Source organism: Raphanus sativus, chromosome 1, assembly GCF_000801105.2.
Source record: "Raphanus sativus cultivar WK10039 chromosome 1, ASM80110v3, whole genome shotgun sequence".
Taxonomy (NCBI): domain Eukaryota; kingdom Viridiplantae; phylum Streptophyta; class Magnoliopsida; order Brassicales; family Brassicaceae; genus Raphanus; species Raphanus sativus.
In genome coordinates, this window is record NC_079511.1 from 290,250 (window position 1) to 309,666 (window position 19,417).

At 34.4% G+C, this 19,417-nt stretch overlaps 4 protein-coding genes across 4 annotated transcripts; all 4 read left to right on the top strand.

Moving 5' to 3' along the window:
- Positions 1-1,318: 1,318 nt before the first annotated feature.
- Positions 1,319-5,583, top strand: LOC108833770 (synaptotagmin-5). The gene is made up of 13 exons (XM_057002495.1): positions 1,319-1,492; positions 1,583-1,685; positions 1,880-1,932; positions 2,031-2,151; positions 2,576-2,697; positions 3,034-3,135; positions 3,355-3,429; positions 3,707-3,786; positions 3,979-4,129; positions 4,216-4,446; positions 4,536-4,811; positions 4,912-5,025; positions 5,177-5,583. Exons 1-13 carry the CDS (start codon positions 1,388-1,390, stop codon positions 5,321-5,323), a joined length of 1,680 nt encoding a protein of 559 aa, XP_056858475.1. The 5' UTR covers positions 1,319-1,387; the 3' UTR covers positions 5,324-5,583.
- A 233-nt stretch (positions 5,584-5,816) lies between these two features.
- Positions 5,817-6,960, top strand: LOC130507850 (oil body-associated protein 1A). Its single transcript, XM_057002499.1, has 3 exons — positions 5,817-6,009; positions 6,115-6,518; positions 6,611-6,960. The coding sequence occupies exons 1-3, from the start codon at positions 5,864-5,866 to the stop codon at positions 6,784-6,786; spliced, it is 726 nt and encodes a 241-aa protein (XP_056858479.1). The 5' UTR covers positions 5,817-5,863; the 3' UTR covers positions 6,787-6,960.
- Positions 6,961-10,975: 4,015 nt separating this feature from the next.
- LOC108813249 (uncharacterized) lies at positions 10,976-12,649 on the top strand. The gene is made up of 3 exons (XM_018585749.2): positions 10,976-11,157; positions 11,389-12,107; positions 12,195-12,649. The coding sequence occupies exons 1-3, from the start codon at positions 11,101-11,103 to the stop codon at positions 12,517-12,519; spliced, it is 1,101 nt and encodes a 366-aa protein (XP_018441251.1). The 5' UTR covers positions 10,976-11,100; the 3' UTR covers positions 12,520-12,649.
- A 1,720-nt stretch (positions 12,650-14,369) lies between these two features.
- Positions 14,370-16,151, top strand: LOC130494265 (uncharacterized). The gene is made up of 4 exons (XM_018585759.2): positions 14,370-14,415; positions 14,510-14,574; positions 14,792-15,498; positions 15,594-16,151. The coding sequence occupies exons 2-4, from the start codon at positions 14,518-14,520 to the stop codon at positions 15,913-15,915; spliced, it is 1,086 nt and encodes a 361-aa protein (XP_018441261.1). The 5' UTR covers positions 14,370-14,415; positions 14,510-14,517; the 3' UTR covers positions 15,916-16,151.
- Positions 16,152-19,417: the final 3,266 nt, after the last annotated feature.

Consider the following 19,417-nt stretch of genomic DNA (forward strand, 5'->3'; position numbering starts at 1 on the left):
TAGATCTGCAAAACAAGAGAGAAAGACTATGAATCTAAAGAACAAAAAGGGAAGAAGAATCAAAGATAAAAGTAACTGTACATTAACAGAGCAAGAGCAAGAGAAAGTGCAAACAAACCAAAAAAAAAAAAACCTAAGAGCATGAACAAGAGAGATCTGTAAGAAAAGAACAAAAGAGAAGCAGCAAAGATGAACTGAACTACTAACTGTAAAGTAACACAGAGAGAGAGAGAAGTTGCAAACCCTTAAGATGACGAACAGAGAGTTTTCACTGAAGAATCTTCAAAACTGAGCTTCTAGATCTGGGGATTCAAGAAAAACTTCTGCTTTGAGATGTGTATTGGCTCGTTAACCAATCAGAGAGTGAAATAAGGGTTTAAAAATGGGCGTTTCCGTAAGAGAAATGGCTTTTGCTAGTTTTAGCAAGTGTGAGAGAGACAGAGAGGTGGGAAAGAGAAAATGGGCATGGAGAAAGCGTGATGACAAAGCCATATAGCCCTGCTATTTCAGGGAGGACTCTCATACCGCCAAAAGTTTGACCCAAAAAACGTACCGTTTTCCCTCTCACTAACCATTCTTCTTCTGTTCATTTCCTTACATTTTCACTAAAGCAACTTCATTAGTCAGTTTCCATTTCTAGCATTTATTTTGTTTATGTAAAGAAATTAAAAAAAAATATTCATATGTTTTGATTTCTCGTTGGTAAAAAGAACTGGAAAAGTATATTGGTCAAAGTAAATGTTGCTTTCCACTGGTAAATCAAGCGTCACTCAGTCCTCATACTGCAGGAAAGAGACTCATTACTACAAGACAAAGAAAACTTTTGTAATAAAATGTCTTTTTGCTTCTAATTTTTTATTTTGATATTTCACTTGTTATTTGCTTCTAGCTATATCCGGTTCAACCACCGGTTTTGTTTTTTTTAAAACCTTTTGTATATAAAAATTATTTATGTAAATTTTATTTATTTATGTAATAAAAATGTATTATTGCTTTATTTTTCGTTTTTGTTTTTCCAGTTGTATTTGCTTCTAAATATAATCCCGTCTAATCACCAAGTACAATTATTTTTTTGTTTTTCTCAAACAGAACTTGTGTTTATGTAATTAAGTCTACTATTGATTTATTTCAACCACCAGTTCAATTATTTTTCGTTAAATAAAACTTGTTTTATAACAAAAAGCAAATCTCACTTTTTCCCGTTTTTTCAAAATAACGACGTGTCGACCGTTCATTGGTGCAGAAGATAACTTAGCCTTTTCGTTTCCGTCGGTAGGATAATATGTTAATCTCTAATTTTTGTTCAAAAAAAAGAAAAAAACTCTAATTAACTTGAGACTAGTCTGAATCTAAGCTAGTAGGTAGGGAGAGACTCCGGCGAGAGAAAATGGGATTCATAGTGGGCCTTGTGTTCGGACTCGTGGTCGGAATCACAATCATCATCGGCTTTGTCAAGGCCGAGAATTACCGATCCAAGCTCCGCTCCGAACTCGTGAGAGAGTCCTTTCTTAGAACGAACGATTCGCTTTTTTTTCCAGATTTTGAGATTCTGTTTGTTTGTTTGTTTGTTTGTATTTCTCAGGCGAAGACGGTGGCTGCTTTCGCGAGGATGACGGTGGAGGATTCGAGGAAGCTTTTGCCTGCTGAGTTCTATCCTTCCTGGGTCGTCTTCTCCGAGCGTCAGAAGTTAAGTTTTTTTTTTTCCCAATTTCCTCTTCTTTTGTTGGCAGATGCATACATGTGTATGTATCTTCTTACAAAGCTTCTTCCTTTTGTTGAATTGGTGGAGATTAAAAAAAAAGTTGTAGGATTTGGGCATAATAAATCGCGTTACTGATTGATCACAGTTGCTTTGTTTCTGGCATTTTTGTTTTACTTCAGTTGACGTGGCTGAACCATCACTTGACAAAGATCTGGCCTTATGTTGACGAGGTTTGTTTTTTTCTTTTTTTTCAATTTTATTGAGTCAGAGAGTAGTGTAATGGTTGTTTCTGATGGAGGTTTTATATATTATTTTATCGGAGTTTTAGGCAGCCTCGGAGCTTATAAAGGCGTCCGTGGAGCCTGTTCTCGAGCAGTATAGACCTGCCATTGTCGCCTCCTTGACGTTTTCTAAGCTCACTCTCGGTACCGTGGCGCCTCAGTTTACAGGTTTGCTTTTTTGTTCGTTCCTGTTTTGATGTGTAACTTTGTGTTGTGAGGTACTACTACAACTTGTGCGATTGAATCATGTTGAATTGGGCGCTTGCTTGTTGTGAACTTTTCGGTTTAGTGGAGTCCTTCTTCTGGTTTCATTCGTAGTCAAGATTGTTTTTGCTTTCACGTCTTCAGTCACTTTGTAGCCTGTGCGTCTGTGATTGCAAGTGATTTCATCTGAAAGGGGGAAACTTGTATGCTAGTGATTGTGAATAAAAATATGAGAAGGGAGTTTACTGGAAAATTAATTAGTCAATGGGCGCTGCTGTGGATTATGTGTTTAAAGTTTGCAAAAGAGGAGTTTTAATCTCAAACTATTACTATGCCGTTGCTTTAGAATTTTATGAGTTTGCTTGTGCTACTCCTTGGTGTTCTTTAGGTGTTTCCATTGTGGAAGGTGATAAAAATGGGATGACCATGGAGCTTGATATGAATTGGGACGGAAATCCAAACATAGTACTTGGCATCAAGACCTTAGTTGGTGTATCTCTTCCAGTTCAGGTATAGGACATGTACCTCATTCCTTCCTTCCATTGTTTCTCTTTTATATATTTGCGAGATTGATTGATGCTTACGATCTGACTTGACATCATATTCTTCTGGAAATGCCTTTTCACCTCTACTTGTAGGTTAAGCCCAAGTTGTAGATTTAGTAAACAGACATATTTAAGATTTAACTAAAGGATTAAGAGTCTTCTGGGAAGTAAATGACTTTATATTGCTTGTTAGATTTTCTGACTTGCAGAGCGCCTCTGAAGAAAAAATACTAATTTCTTATATGTGTGGTTTTAGGCTGATAAGCTGACTACAACTGATTTCTTATTGTCTGTTTTCTAGGTGAAAAATATTGGATTCACTGGAGTTTTCAGGCTTATTTTTAGGCCACTGGTTGATGAATTTCCTTGTTTTGGAGCTGTCAGTGTTTCTCTTAGAGAAAAGGTTGGTGCCCTCCGACACTTTTGAAGCTGTATCTGTAATTGACTAAGAGAGTTCATAACTGTTTTTGTTACTTTTGCTTAATGTTGCTGCGTTCTAGTCCTGAGCATGCATATATATATGTGCTTGATTGGTTTGATATAAGAAAAGCTTGTTAACACAATATCTTTGTCTGGCAATGTGTCTGTTGTTTAGCTTAAAACATCCAACTCTGTATTGCAGAAAAAGTTGGACTTCACACTTAAGGTCGTTGGAGGTGACATTTCAGCAATTCCTGGACTTTCTGATGCTATTGAGGTTTGGCCTACTGTTTTTTCTCCTGGTGTTGTCCACCTATTATCACAGTAGTATATTAGCATTCATTTGTTACTAAGTGAACACATTTTCAATTAGTGCCAGGAACCTTTTTAACACATGAACCTTGTTCGAATGATTCCTAGTTTTCTATTTCTTTTCCATCTTGGTTTCTTAAGAAGCGCTCCATGTGATGCTAGTGATGCAAATGCTGTAATCTTTTAGAGGCTCCTTTATGCACTGGGGCATATGACGCTTACCGGTAGTTGATATGTAACAGGAAACAATAAGGGATGCCGTGGAAGATTCAATCACATGGCCTGTTCGGAAGGTCATCCCGATTTTGCCTGGTGATTATAGGTACATCTCAGTTTTAAAACATGAAGTTGAACCATCGAAGTAATGTTTATTGTTTTTATAGAGGCTTTAAAGCCTCATTTCAGTGGAGGCTCAACTTAATTTTTCTTTTTCCTTTTCAACTCTATTGCTGTTGTGTTGCAGCACTTCTAGATTAGGATTTATTTTTACGCTATTCTGTGTTTCTTTTCCCAGTGATCTGGAGCTAAAGCCTGTTGGAATGTTGGAGGTAAAGCTTGTGCAAGCGAAGAACTTGACCAACAAAGACCTAGTGGGAAAATCAGACCCCTTTGCTAAAATGTTCATACGCCCTTTACGAGAAAAAACTCAAAGAAGCAAGACAATTGTAAGTAGTTCATTTGATTCTTTTTTTTTTTGGTGCTTAACTTACCACAATGATTTGATTGATATTTATTCCATTGTTTCCATCAGAACAATGACCTGAATCCCATCTGGAATGAGCATTTTGAATTTGTCGTGGAAGACGCATCAACCCAACATTTAGTGGTTAGAGTATATGATGACGAGGGTGTGCAGGCATCTGAGCTTCTTGGTTGTGCCCAAATCCGGCTTTGTGAACTTGAACCTGGTAAAGTGAAAGACGTCTGGTTGAAGCTGGTCAAAGATTTAGAGATCCAGAGAGATAACAAGAACCGTGGAGAGGTTAGATAAAGCTATAAAAGTTCCTCATATTGAAACCCTGTGATTATCTGTGGATGCCTAATGAATACACGTCGTTAACTGTAACTTAGGTTCACCTTGAGCTACTATATGTCCCTTTCGGTGCGGGAAACGCCGTAAATCCCTTTACCGCTTCATCGATGACTTCATTAGAAAAGGTGCTCAAGAATGATGCAACAGACGAAGTGAATGCATCATCTCGTAAAAGAAAAGATGTCATCGTAAGAGGAGTGCTCTCTGTGACAGTGATATCTGCAGAAGAGATACCGATACAAGATCTGATGGGGAAAGCTGATCCATTTGTTGTTCTCTCCATGAAGAAATCAGGTGCTAAGAGCAAAACTCGGGTAAGATCTATCATTTCAAGCATCAAAGAGTGTTGTTATTATCCAAGTGATCGATGTCTCATTCTCAAAATCTAACTAAATTGTAATTTTGCTTCACCAGGTGGTCAATGACAGCTTAAACCCTGTCTGGAACCAGACTTTTGATTTTGTAGTTGAAGACGGGTTACACGACATGCTAGTCCTTGAAGTTTGGGACCATGACACCTTTGGAAAGGTAAAACCAAACCACGATACACTCTTAAGTCTTTTACCTGACAACCTTGTTTGCGCTGCACTGCATCAGATAGATGTACTTTTTTTTTCTCTCGCTTGGTTTACTGTTGATGTGCTGGCAATAAAATTTGTGGTTTTACTTCACTGTGTAGGACTACATTGGGAGATGCATCCTGACGTTGACAAGGGTTATAATGGAAGAGGAATACACGGACTGGTTCCAGTTAGACGAATCCAAAGCGGGCAAGCTGCAGTTGCATCTCAAGTGGATGGCTCAATCAATTTATCGCGACTCCTAAGTTTGTTTGCTCAGATACATATTGGAGGATTCTCAACTTCAAATGTACATTATGTCTAGTAAGCCTCAAGACGTATTTATTCTGTCGAACAGAGACGAGTATGCATGTAGTTGAGAAAGCTAGAGACTTGGAAATGAGTTCCCCTGTTTTGTGAAAACCCTAGTCAATACTTCTGTTACATTCATTCCAAGCTCGAATTATCATAAAGAGTTTTTGCTAAATCTTAAATAAATATTTTTCTACGTTTTTATATATAATAAGCGCATCAAAGTGTCTACACGTATCACTACCTGAACAAGTTTCTCAATCTGTTGACACATCTTGACAAATCATTTTGACAAGTTCGGGTATATATATCCTAGTAAGCCAGGTGACAACAGCACCATATGCCGTGTGTCGTAGTCCATGCACAAGTCCCATCTCTTTTTATTAAGACCAAAGACCCACGAGTCTGTCTATCCTCTTCACTTGTCGCTTGAGTTATACAATCAGATCACTGAATAAGGAGATCGAGAGGGAGGAAGATAATCAATTTGTTCAATGGAGAAGGCAGTCCATTTGTCAACGAAAGCTGGACCAGAGGTTCCAGGAGAGCCAACGAAGATGGGAACCTCCATGGTTGACTCGGCTGCTGCTGCTGTACAAAGCTTCACTCCGATTAACCAAATCCACCAACATCTCTGCGCGTACGATTTTTTCGAAAATATCCTTACTTTCATAACTCAACTCACGTTCTTTGATTTATGTACATGCATGGATTAAACTCTGACAGTCTTGTTGCTTTATGTTAGGTTTCATTTCTATGCATACGACATGACACGACAAGTGGAATCGCATCATTTCTGCGGTCACATCAACGAGGACATGCGCCAGTGTCTGATCTACGACGGTCCTGATGCCAACGCTCGTCTAATAGGCTTAGAGTACATAGTGACAGAGAAGCTTTTCATGACGTTGCCTGATGATGAGAAGAAGCTCTGGCACACTCACGAGTGGGAGGTCAAAGGAGGGTTCCTGTTCATGCCCGGTGTTCCCGAAACGATCCAACGCCAAGATCTTGAAAAAGTTGCCAAGACTTACGGAAAAGTTTACCATTTCTGGCAAGTCGATTTGGGGCATGAGCTCCCCATTGGTTTGCCTAATCTTATGATGGCTGTTACTAGGGATGGACAGCTTTACCCCGAGATGGTCAAGGGTAAATCCGTTTAAATGGGCTATAAGTAATAGTAATATATGAACCTAAGATAATTCAAAATATTCAAAGTTTGTAATGGATGAATATTGCAGAGACGGAGAAAAAGTTTGGGATATCGATAGATAAAGAGAGAGAGTCAAGGGCTTATATGAAGGGACCAGAGCATGGGATCCATCCTTTGGCGAACGGAGGTGGCAAAGGGCTGAAGTTGGAGATGCGAGAGGTTGACCTCAAGCCAGTAGAGTCCGTTCCAAGAGTTTTCGTCTAAGTTGGTTAAATAGAGAGGGAGTTATAAGAGAATGAATAAATAAAGAAGCGATCGAGCTTTGCTTTTGTTGGTTATATCCCTCGATCATGCGTATGAAGTTGTAAAAGACACTTGAAAAATAGTATATGTAGTGTTCTTTGCTTTTATAAAAATATATATCAAATTCTATGTAAATTTGTGATAAACAAACTAAATTTAATTAAATTTGTAAAATTTTAACAAATCTGGTGACAAAAATTTTAAAATAAATATGTAAAAATTTAAACCAGTCTACAGAATGTAAGATAAATCAGTAGGCAATGAAAAATAAATACTAGTTTGTGTCTACATAAAACGTATAAAAAAAATCCGTGACTACTAAAAATTTTGTTAATTATTTTTGATAACAAAGGATTTATGGGTAAAATAGGTATGCAAATTAATGAAACTAAATTAAAAATTAATGTTGTAATAAAAATGAATTGGAATTTTTATCACTGATTTATTATAATATTAAAATTATAAGAAATATTACATAGACTGTTCGAAACAGAAAATACTATTTGTTTTATAAGGATTTACGTCTAACTGAATCATCTGAAATTTATACTATTAAAGTAAAATACCTAATAGGTATTTGTCCTTAGTTTTTAAAATTAATTACAATAGTATGCCATTATGTCTTTTACTAAATATATTCACTAAAGATATAATTAAATGACAAGATATTTATAGGATCCACTGCCTATATTTACGTTCCTTTCATTTAGATCATACTACTAACTATCATTTTTAGAACATAATTATATTTTTACCATAATACAGTTATACTGCCGTGAATATAGAAGTTGTATAAATCATTAATCATTAAATACAAACCTATATAAATCGACCAGGAAATCAATGTTACTTATAAGTCCTCCACCATTGACTACTAATCGTCAGATATAAGTCTAAAGATCCATGTTGCTTGCTTGAGTATAAATTGTCCACTTTAACCATTAGCTACCAAATATATACCTATAACCTATGTAAATAAGTTTTTTTTTTTGAAAAAATCTATGTAAATAAGTTACGTGGTACATAACACATATATTTATTAACTAAATCCTGTTAATATAAAGCTATATGATTTGAATCTTTTATCTTATGATTGGTAGAAGGGGAACAAAATAATAGTATGCTAATATTATAAATATATTATCTTACTCACTTTCCAAAATAAACCTTTTAAGTTTTAAATAATATTTTCGAGATTCATTACTTTGTTAATGAAAATATTATCAGTTATCTACTTATACGTGTAGATAATGAAATTTTAAATGAAAATATTATAAGTATTTATTTTGTGAATATGGTGATAAACAATATATGCAAATTGTTTAAATGATTATAAATAAAAAAATATCAACCTTTAATATATTTTAAAATTTTATTATAAATTTAAAAAGTTTATATGGTAACAGTATTTTGTTTATTGTGATATCTTAGCCTCCATTTTTAACAACTATTATGATAAAAAAAATTGCATCGACTAAAAAACATTGGTTAAAATTCCTACGATTATAACCAATACAATTTGAATATTATGTCTTATGATTAGTAGAATGATAAAAATAATAAATTTATCGTAGTATTAATGTGATACTATATAAAAGAAAATAAAATAGGTATGCTAAACATTTTTAAAACAAATGTCAAAATTTTCATAAATTTATTTAAAAATAAATAAGTTAAACATTTTTAATAAAAAAATATACTTCCAATTTAATTTAAAAATTGAAAATTAAATTTGAATTTGAATTTTACTGAAAATATTTTACATGCTTATAACATAATTTTACGGGTTTAAATAATCAACTTTATTGAATTTTAAAAATTAAAAAGACCAAACTATCTCAGGTTTAAGTGGAGCAGGTCCCAAATGAGATGAATCTAACTTTATAAATCTTAAATTTCACATGTAGTGTTAGGAATCAACCGTCTTTCGTTGTTCATGTGGATGCAGTGTTATCTGTTTGGTTTACAGAGTTAATATGACTCTGTTTATGTTGATGACAAAAAAAATCTTAAATTTCAGGTTTAAGAAATCATATATTAACAATATATCACTATAAAATATTTTCTTAAAAAGGAAGAAAAACATACACTATATTGTTATAAAACCTTTTTATAAAAAATTATACTGTTATAGGCATCGACAAATAGTAACAAACAATATTAAATATAAATTAAATGATGATAAATAGCTAGAAAGTAATAAACACATATGTATATATAAAATATTCACAAAACAAAAATGATTGTTACCATCAATCAACTAATTAACTAATCAAATTTGAGAATATAATTAAATAATTTATTGTACCAATCAAAAAGCCAAAATAGTAACCCATATATATATATAAGAAAATATAAAATATAAATTTTAATATTTAAAACAATAAATTATTTATAGAAAATTTAAATTAAATTTTCAAATTGGAAAAATTCCGCACTTTGAAAGCGCGGATAAAAATCTAGTGGCCTATTAAAATCCACTCATCACCAGATTTAATTTTACTATGCTCGAGATTTTTTAAGATTTTTATCAATAGTCTACATCATTGTTGAATAAACTGTTTTCCTGACTTAATGACATGACATATTCTGTAAGACCATCTTTATCAATGGGACAAAATTTGAGTCCCTCATATTATAAAATGAGTATTAGTACTGTTTAGGACTAATTGAAGGACAATTAGAAAAGTTTGGTTTATTGGTGGGACTTTCTTAAAGTTCTTAAGGTTAATTTATAATATTTTGATGGTTTTTATATTGTAAAAATGTAATGAAAAATATAAAGATAAGTTTATAATTAAACAAGCCACATTAGAATTAAAAACATAAAAAGTACAAACTTAAAATTAAAAAATTTTAACATTGAAAATAAAAAATTACAAACATAAAATAAAAATTACAAACATCATAAATAAAAACAAGCACACAATTTATTCAATTCATAAAAACTTAATAATAAGTTATTATTCTTGAAGATGTCCGAATTTATCCCATATATTTTCAATCAAATCATATTTTAATTGTCGATGAATTTGTCTATCCAGAATGCTCCGCCGACGATCCATTGTATTACCGCTGCCGAGATCGAGAAATCATCACAATAAATCATCAGAACCATAATCAAATCAAACCGAACAAAAACTAATCTACCGAACAAATCATCACAACAAAGCATCTACAAACGCATGCAGAGGAACTAGATCGAGAAACAGAACCTAATCTACAGGCAGAGAGGAGTACCTTTTTGATTGAAATCTGGTGACGGGTTCGGGAGAGAGAATCTACTCAGAAATCGTCGGCGAAACAGTTGCGATTCGGGAGGAGCTACCGGAGTGGAATCGGCGGAGAATGAGGTTGGGGATGCGGGAGAGAGTCTGGAGGAGGTACCGGAGTGGAATCGGCGGAGTCAAAGTCAGATGAAATCGTCGGTCTTCTTTATCGCAGCCGTCGCCTTCGTCGTCGAGAGAGACCAACAAATCTTTTCTAGATCGAAAATGAAACTAAAACTCGTGTTCCCCCACCTTGGCTTCTCCGCTTTGTTCCGAGGCAACACGTGGCACGCGGGACGACTCAAGGACGACTCTAATTTAGTTAACGTCCCACTGATTTTTCTTTTTCTCTGATTTAAATTAAATGCTCATTACCCTAAGATACGAAGGGAAGGACAACGATAAAGATGGTCTAAGGAGAGAAAAACCTTACTTTATGGTAATAATATAATAATATATATATTTGCATCTTAGTTTTGTTTTAAGAGTTGTATTCGAATCAAAAGTAGCTAGCTTTAAAAAAAAAGTTTGGATAATTTTTTAGAAAAGTTTGAATGGAAAATTTTCTTCTTTTTTTTTCAGTTCGAATTTTAGTTTGGGGTAAAAACGCCCAAACTTATTAAAACTAAAGCAATATACGCGTATTGAAATGTATGGTTGGTTAATTACAATTCAAGTCACGTAAAATTTATTGTTGTGTCTAACTCGTATTTTTTCTTTGTCAACAAACGAGTGGTCCACGCTGAAATGAATATTATGTAAGAATACATAAGGTATGTAGAATTTGAAAAAAAAAATTGTTATGAAAGATTCTATTCTACTATTGTGTTTTTCAAAAGAGGAATGTGGAAAGAAAGAAAAAGATCTTGATGACCAAAAGCATCACCAACCCTTTTTCTTAAATGGTGGAGAAGATATATGGGAGACGTTTTTTATTATAATTTTCTAATTCATCAAATTATTATCTAAGGTTTGTTTGATCTGGTGGGGTCTTGAAGAATATACAATGTCTCAGCTTCTCTTCCATCTCTCCAAACTATCATCTCGGAACAACAATGTTCTTGTATGTAAAATCTTCTCCTTGCCTTCTATGTCTATAGGTTTGGATCTGTAGTAGTTAGGTCTTGTTTTAGGCTTTTAGGGAACACCAAAGAGTTTGTTGTCTACGAAAATATATTTTGACATCAGGAAGATAAGGATCGGAGGGTTTGAGATTGCCCCTTGGCTTAGCGAGTGTTTTGGAAACTAGCTACTGTTGGGTTCTGATGTCTGATTTGCTTTTTTAACTTGGCAGATACACAAGAACGCTCGTTTTTTATCAACCAGCCCGTATCTGATTCTTGGCGTACTTGGGGATGACTTGAGGTCAGCATGTGGCAACTTCCTCAGTGACGTCCACTTGTTCGACCCGGCAAAGGAAGAGTTACTCACAGTGCGGGACAAAGCAGTGCCCGAAGAGCTTGTATGCTCGCAATTGATGGGAGCGTCACATGGATGGGGTTTTTTCTATGGTCATAATTCCATACATATCAGCGACAGTTTTATTCCACGGGCTTTCAAATCAGACAGTAAGATAATTACTCTGCCTCCTATTACTAGTATGATCGATGGCCAAACGGAATTAGTCTGGAACGTGGCCATGTCGTCCTCTTCTCCTTATCAAGACAAGGAGGAAGGAGACTGTGTAGTGGCTATCAAGTACTTGGGTAATCATTTGACCATGTGCAGGCCTGGCCGTGACCTAGGGTGGACTAACAAACTGATCCCTTTCGTCTGCTTCGAAAACTCAAACCTCATGTATTCAAAGAGAGAACAAAGATTCTCTCTGCCTGCTCCTGGAGGCAATTACTTGTGCTCTTGGGATCTCCACTTCGAGAACGAACCTAAGCTCACTGAGTTGGTGTTTCGAAACATTCCCCAGTTGCCACATTCCGAATGGGAGCTGATGGATTCTTGTTTCAAGGAGGATCATTGGGTGGAGTCACCTTGCGGCCAAAGTTTCCTAGTCAAATGGTATATAAACTAACAAGTAACATGCATGCAGTGCAGACAGAGAAGTTTGAATCATAATCCTTCTCTCCTATATATGTTCCTGTGCAGGTACTCTCATGTACCTTCTATAAGATGCAAAGAGCCGATGGTTATGGTGTTTAGAGAGGATCAAGACACAAACGAGGGAAGAAAAAACATGTCTTACACCGAGGACATAGGAGATCTTTGCATCTTCCTTTCAAAAAGCGAACCTTTCTGCGTTGTGGCCAGCTCTTGCCCTGGTCTCAAGCCCAACTCCATCTACTTGATGGGCCATAGCTTTGCTGTTTACGATATAACCACTAAAACCGCCCGTCACTTTGAACGTCCCAAAGGTTTACCAGCTAGCCTTACTTATTTCCTCCCATACTGGCTTGCTCCATTTTCTATGTAAAGTTCTACTGATGTGTTACTTTGTCCCTTGTCTATCAATTTCATTACAGCACAAAAATATATTGGCTTTTTGATGGAATCACAACCATGTAAACTCTTAGCACCTTCCATGATTCTGGCTTTTGATTTTCTTTCCGAGCTATGTTTCTTTAATACTATTATATTTGTTGTTAAAAATGGATTGCTTTTTAATTAATTTTTTTTTTTTGCTTTTTAAATTTCAATATCTTGTTGATGAAAATGCTGCAGCACTCTGTCTAAATAACAGTTTTACTGGAACCATTTCTCAGGCCTTCCGAGGCTTCAAAACTTGTAAGTGTGCCAGGTCGATGTAGTGAGCTTTACGGTTTCTGAGATGCTGCTTTAGTTCTATCATTTTTTGGACATGAAGATGGCTAATGGTTTGTTTGCTTGTCTATCTAATGAGGCAGGTCGGTCGAAAACAATGCGCTGAATGGTTCCATTCCCTCTATGGCATATACCAGGACAGAGTGTTGAATTCAACGGAGACTCTTATATATCGTGTATGACCCACTCACATCTCCTTTTACTTGACCTACAAGCATTTTGCCAACTTTCGTGAATGGTGTTTTGCAGACTAGGGTTGCAGTTGGCAGAGCGAAGAGTCGACACCAAGATGGAGATTGTGAGTTGTGGTGACCGACTCATGGGCTTGGGCCGGAAAGTAGAAGTCCTGAAGAACAGAAGCGAGGCAAAGTCAGTTGGGCCGTGAGTGATTAAATGAGCGAAGCCCAAATGACAAAGGAAGTCCACTGATCTCTTCGGTGCGACGTCACACATAGGATTGTAACGACCTCTGTAACGGCTTCGTCTTCTACATATAGCTCTTCTACATATAGCTGAGCTAAGATCAGTTCACCTGTAATCGAAAATAGCTTCTGTAAACACTAAAAGAGATCTAGTGTATTCCAGGCACCGATCCTGAAGGAGACGTACCTCATCACATTGACAGGAAACTCTAAAACTTCGCCTTTGTCATTTCTCTCTCTTTCGTCTTTGAATGTTTCTTTAGCTTGCCGTAGATAGGAGTCGCGACCTGCATACGAGTATAACTGAGATCAATCACAGAGTGAAACGAGAGCGAAATTGAGTCCGATACTTCTACACTTGACAACCGAAATTTCCATTTGTTTTTCTTTTCAGGGATTTTCAAATATTTCTGGCAGATCTGATCCCCGCCCGAATGTGCAATGTATAAGTTTACCCCGTCCTGCGAATAAGTAATACGAATAAAAAAGAATGTACCTATGTTATCTGATGTTATTGAGCAATATGGCTCAAAATCAAGTTCATATCTGTTGTACGTTTGATCGAAATTTGGCCTTCAAATTCACAACATGAGGCAAACAATGGTAAATAAGTGCCGTTGGTGATCGACAGATAGTGACGTTAAATCACACCGGAGTATTATTAACCTCGTAGAAAAGGAAATGACGAATAATAATAAAGTTACCGAAACATACAAAGATATTAAAAGGGGACAGCAACAAATGCAAATGTTTATAGTATAAATTTACACGGAAAATTGCCGAGTACTAATTAATATGAATTGTGGTCGGTTAATTATATACAAGTTGCTGACCAAAAAGGAAACTGTATAGAAGTCACGTGAAAGATAGTGAAAGCATTTTATTAACCAAAAAAAAGGTTACTGAATGCATTTGATTTTTTTTTGTCAACAAAGTTATCGTAGAATGAACAGATGGTCCAGGGTGAAGTGAATATTGTGTAACAATATATTGTGAATATTGTGTAACAATATATAAGGGATGTAGAATTTGAAAAACAAAATTATATTGAAAAAAAGAATTATATTGAAAGATTCCACTATTGTGTTTCACAAAAAAGGAAAGTGGAAAGAGAGAAAAAAATCTTGGTAATCAAGCCTCACCTACTCTTATTCTTATAATTATTTTTTAATTCATCAAAACCATTATCTAAAGTTTGTTTGATCTGGTGGGGTCTTGAAGAATATACAATGTCTCAGCTTCTTTTCCGTCTCTACAAACTATCATCTCGGAACAACAATGTTCTTGTATGTAAAATCTTCTCCTTGCCTTCTATGTCTATTGGTTTGGATCTGTAGTAGTTAGGTCTTGTTTAGGCTTTTAGGGAACACCAAAGAGTTTGTTGTCTACGAAAATATATTTTGACATCAGGAAGATAAGGATCGGAGGGTTTGAGATGGAGTGTTTTGGAAATTACTTTTTTTTTTTTTTTGGTTCTGATGTCTGATTTGCTTTACTTGACAGATGAAACACAAGAGCGCTCGTTTGTTCTCAACCAGACCGTGTCTGACACTTGGCACTAGGGTCAAGGAAGTTTTGCCTGGTGGCTACAAAATTGCAGATATTCTCTTGTTCGACCCGGTTGAAGAAGAGTTAGTCACGGTTCCCAACAAAAAAATTCCCAAAGAGCTCATGGACGAAGAAATGGTCGGTGCTTCCCATGGATGGGGTTTTTTCTGTGCTCGGCACGATCGTTCCGTACGCATCAGCGACTTATACAATCCATTGGCATCCAAATCAAACCCCACCATGATTATTCTGCCTCAGCTTACTGCTCCGTCCTCTAACTACTTCAACGTGGCAATGACCTCTTCCCCTCACCTTGAAGACTGTGTAGTGGCTATCAAGTTCGCAGGTGACCATCTGTGTCTGTGCAGGCCCGGTCGTGACCTTGAGTGGACTAACATCTTGACCCCTCCTAGCTTGTTGGAAAACTCAAATCTTATGTATTCCAAAATAAACCAAAAATTCTACTTGCCTGCTCCTGGAGGTAAATACTTGTTCTCCTATGATCCCCACTCCAAAGAAGAAAATATCCTTGCGGCCCAAGAGGTGGTCTACCGTGGCCACCCAGAGTTGAATCAGTCGGAATGGGAGCTTTTGAGTTCGTGTACCAGGACGGAGTATCTTGTGGAGTCACCCTTTAGCGGTGAACGTTTCCTAGTAAAATGGTGTTTTCTCTATACACCCCTGGTTTTGTTTAACAATAAAAAAGATTGTTACAATATATGCTGAGAACATTTTTTTGGTTTCTTGAACTTTGCAGGTACGCACATGGCTTTTACTCGTCTGTGTTGGAAGGAATTGATTACAAAACAAAGAGGTTTATGGTGTTTAGAGAGGAGGAGACGATAGAAGGAAGCATCATGTGTTACACTGAGGACATTGGAGACATGTGCATTTTCCTTTCAAACAGCGAGGCTTTCTGCGTCCCCGCTAGCTCCTGCCCTGGCCTCAAATCCAACTCCATATATCATATGGGTCGTGGCTTAGGTTTTTACCATCTCGCTACTGGAAACCCACATCAGTACCCAGCTCCCGATGGTGCACCCACGCTATCTTACTGGCTTCCACCCTTTTCTACCTAGAGGTAGTAGCTATTGGGTGTGTCTGATACTTAGTTACTCTTGACCAGTTTGGATTGCTTCCTTTTATATATTGTGACTGTTGTTTTCGGTGCAGTTTCTATACTGATGACATATCTTTGATATTTAAGATATAAATATATGTCTTGTTTTTTTAGTTGTAATGAAATTGATGAACAAGTGACAAGTGTAACAAGATTAGCAGCAGTTGCCAATTAATTTTTTTTTTGATTAATCTTTTGAACACTCATCTTTGTCTTCAACCTCCTCTGCTTCAGTCTTGACAAATCTCATCCACAAAAGCCTCCATTTTCTGATCAGATGACCCATTTTCTCTACCCGCTAAAAGCTTCCATTTCCCAGCGTTTTCCCTCAGCTCCACAAGCCTCTCAACCATCAAGATGGTTTTAATGCATTAAACAATAAACTATGATAGTGTATTTGACTGAACCAGTGTATATATCTAAAACCGAAGATATATAATGATGATATATTGATATGATCATAGTATGTGATCAAGTTAAAGTAAATAATATTTAACTAAGCAAAAATTGAGCAAAAATTGAGCAAAACTGAGCTATTTTGTATTATGAATATAATATTATATTTTGTAACCATAACATATGATAATTTTAATATGTGGAAATAACATGTTATTAAGATTTATACCACATTTACTAGGATGTATTAAACGAGATATAACAAATACATTAGAAAATAAAATCACAAAATCAAAATTGTATTTATATTCTAATAATGCATGAGTGTGTATATTTCCCATATAAATCAAGAATATAATTCATTTTGAATTATATTCTTGATTTTCTATAATTGTTAATAAATTTTTAAAACATATACATATTTTGGTATCTCGGATTTTAGAGGTAACTTTTTTTAGATTTATGTGTAGAGTGGCTTAGGATTTATGCTATCATTCAGTCCTTTTCGGTTATTATGTTAATATGTGCATCATAGTTTTTGTTTTCTTAAAAACCAATCAATCATTTCGGCAATTATGAAATGCGAATGGGGAAATGTAAAATGATACTCTAAATCTGTTTTCTTTGCTGCATAGTTACTCATTTTGTTTCAATTAAAATATTTAACTAAGGAGATAGATATTTGCTGAAAAGACCCTGTTACATATATTTACATTACAAATCTGTTATGATGCCATAGCCGATGTAGTGGCAGTGGAAGCCGGACTCAGCCCGAGCGATGTCAGCAACTTCAAATACGAGGGCCCGACAAGCAACAGGCTTTGAAATCATCACTGGCACTGGCAAGGAGCTCCATATCTTTGTTCAAGAGAGTGCTAAATTGGCTTACATAATCACTACAACCCCCCCCCCCCCAACAACCTTCAAGAGGATGTCAGTTTTCAATGAGTCTATGATATTGCCGCAGAATCCTAAGGGCGGGTGGGGAGGAGATGGGGCTAGCAGCATCTCCAAGATGTGAAAATAAGTCTGTGAGTGTTCCTTATGTTTGATGTGTGGGATTGTTTATTTCCTAGTACTATGTTGCTTATGAATTATGCATTATTTACATTTCCTACTCTAGCTTGCTGCTTAGGTATGACCAGGTGATCTGTTCGTGCTGATACACAGATATAATTTATTTATTTAAAATTTATAATTGATATCAGTTTTATATTTTCTATGAAATTTTAAATTTAGCTAAAGTATCGGTTTTTGAATTTTATAATTTTGATGCAATTATGTAAATAGACTAATTTGTAAGTGAGTTCTAGAATTTTAATGCAACTATGTAAATTTTAGTGCATTAAATATTTTGTAAGTAATTATATCATTTTAATTTAATGCTGTCTTGTTAGGACAAGGCTTGATCCTAAATTCCCCAAAATAATACTGCAGTTGGAAAACACTGAAGAATTATGATCACAACTTGTCCATTTTTTGAGAATATTTTGGTGTTGTTTTATCAAGCCTTCTTCTACTTGAGCATGCATCCTTGTTCGCTATAAACACATACATTATTATAATTAGAATGTGCATACGTGGAAAAAGTATCATTTATGCATTGTTGATCCTACATTTTTAGTTTTTTTTTCTTGATCATGCCCTAAGTTCATTTAAAATTATACTAGATTTTGATCCGAACTTTCAAAACACAGAATATTTTTGAAACAAACTAAATTTATCTGATATAATTTTTTATTATTGATTGTGTATCTACATTTAAATGTTACACGTGAAACATTATATTTAGTCTTCTGAAACTCGACTCTGGTCTGCGGTTAAACTGGTAAAACCGGTGACCCTATATATAATCCGGTTTTGTTTAAAAAAACCTGTTATTTAAAAAAAAAATTAAAACCCGCAGAAAACGCTAAAACGCATGACTCGACAACTGGTTGAACCGATGGATGATCCATTATATAATACAATTTTACTTAAATTGTCATATTTAAAGTATTCCAATTTATGAATGTTTAGATGAATGGTTGATATATTATGAATGTCATGCTCCAATTACACAAAAGTTACCTATACAATTTTATAGTCAAACTAATTAAATCAAAATTTACATTAACATAATTTTATGAAAATAAGATACTTCATTTATATAACCTGTCTGGTATCAATTTTACTTATATTAAAAAAATATAGTAAAAATTTATTTAATTATATATTTCATCATTATTATATAGATTAAAATATATTCATTTAATCGTCTCATAATTGATTAATATATTAAATTACTTTTAATATTCTAATTTAAGTATATATTTTAAAAATATTAATTTATTTAATAGTTTATATTTCTTACTTTATTATTTGTTTTAATAAATTGAGGTATGTTATAAAATTCATAAATATATTTTCATCTGTTATTTTATAATTTATAAATAGCTAATAAACAGATAAATTTACTTTATATTAATTAATTAACTGTGTAGTAATTTAACTATGAATATAAATTATATATATATATTTAAATATTATAGAAATGTTATTTTTATTATATAAATGAAAATGAATCAATAATTCGTTTTTAATTATAGTTAATACTAATTATGACTTTTATTATTTTAAAATTTAATATTAGAAGAAATGTATATTTATATTCTAAATAAAAGATATCAAAAGATATCAAAAGATATTATCAAAATGTAATCTTAGACTAAAATACTTAAGAATATCTTTTTAGATATCTTTATTTTGAAAATACTTTAATAGTTGGTTAGATATGATATATTTTTAATAATAACTAAGTTAGTTGTATGAGAAATAATAGGAAATTAGATTAATTTAATAGTCCAACATAGACTATTTGCAAGTAGATAAAAAGTCTTTATGTTTTAATAGTATTGATTTATTTGTTATTTATGTAAATGAAATTTATGCTTTATATACAACTAAAATTTTCGTTTAAAATTTTGACTAGATTCTGACCCGTCTTTCAAATGGCAGACATATTTTATTTTTTGTTTTATATTTTTCTATTATTTAGTTTTCATATTTGTGTTGAATCTATATCA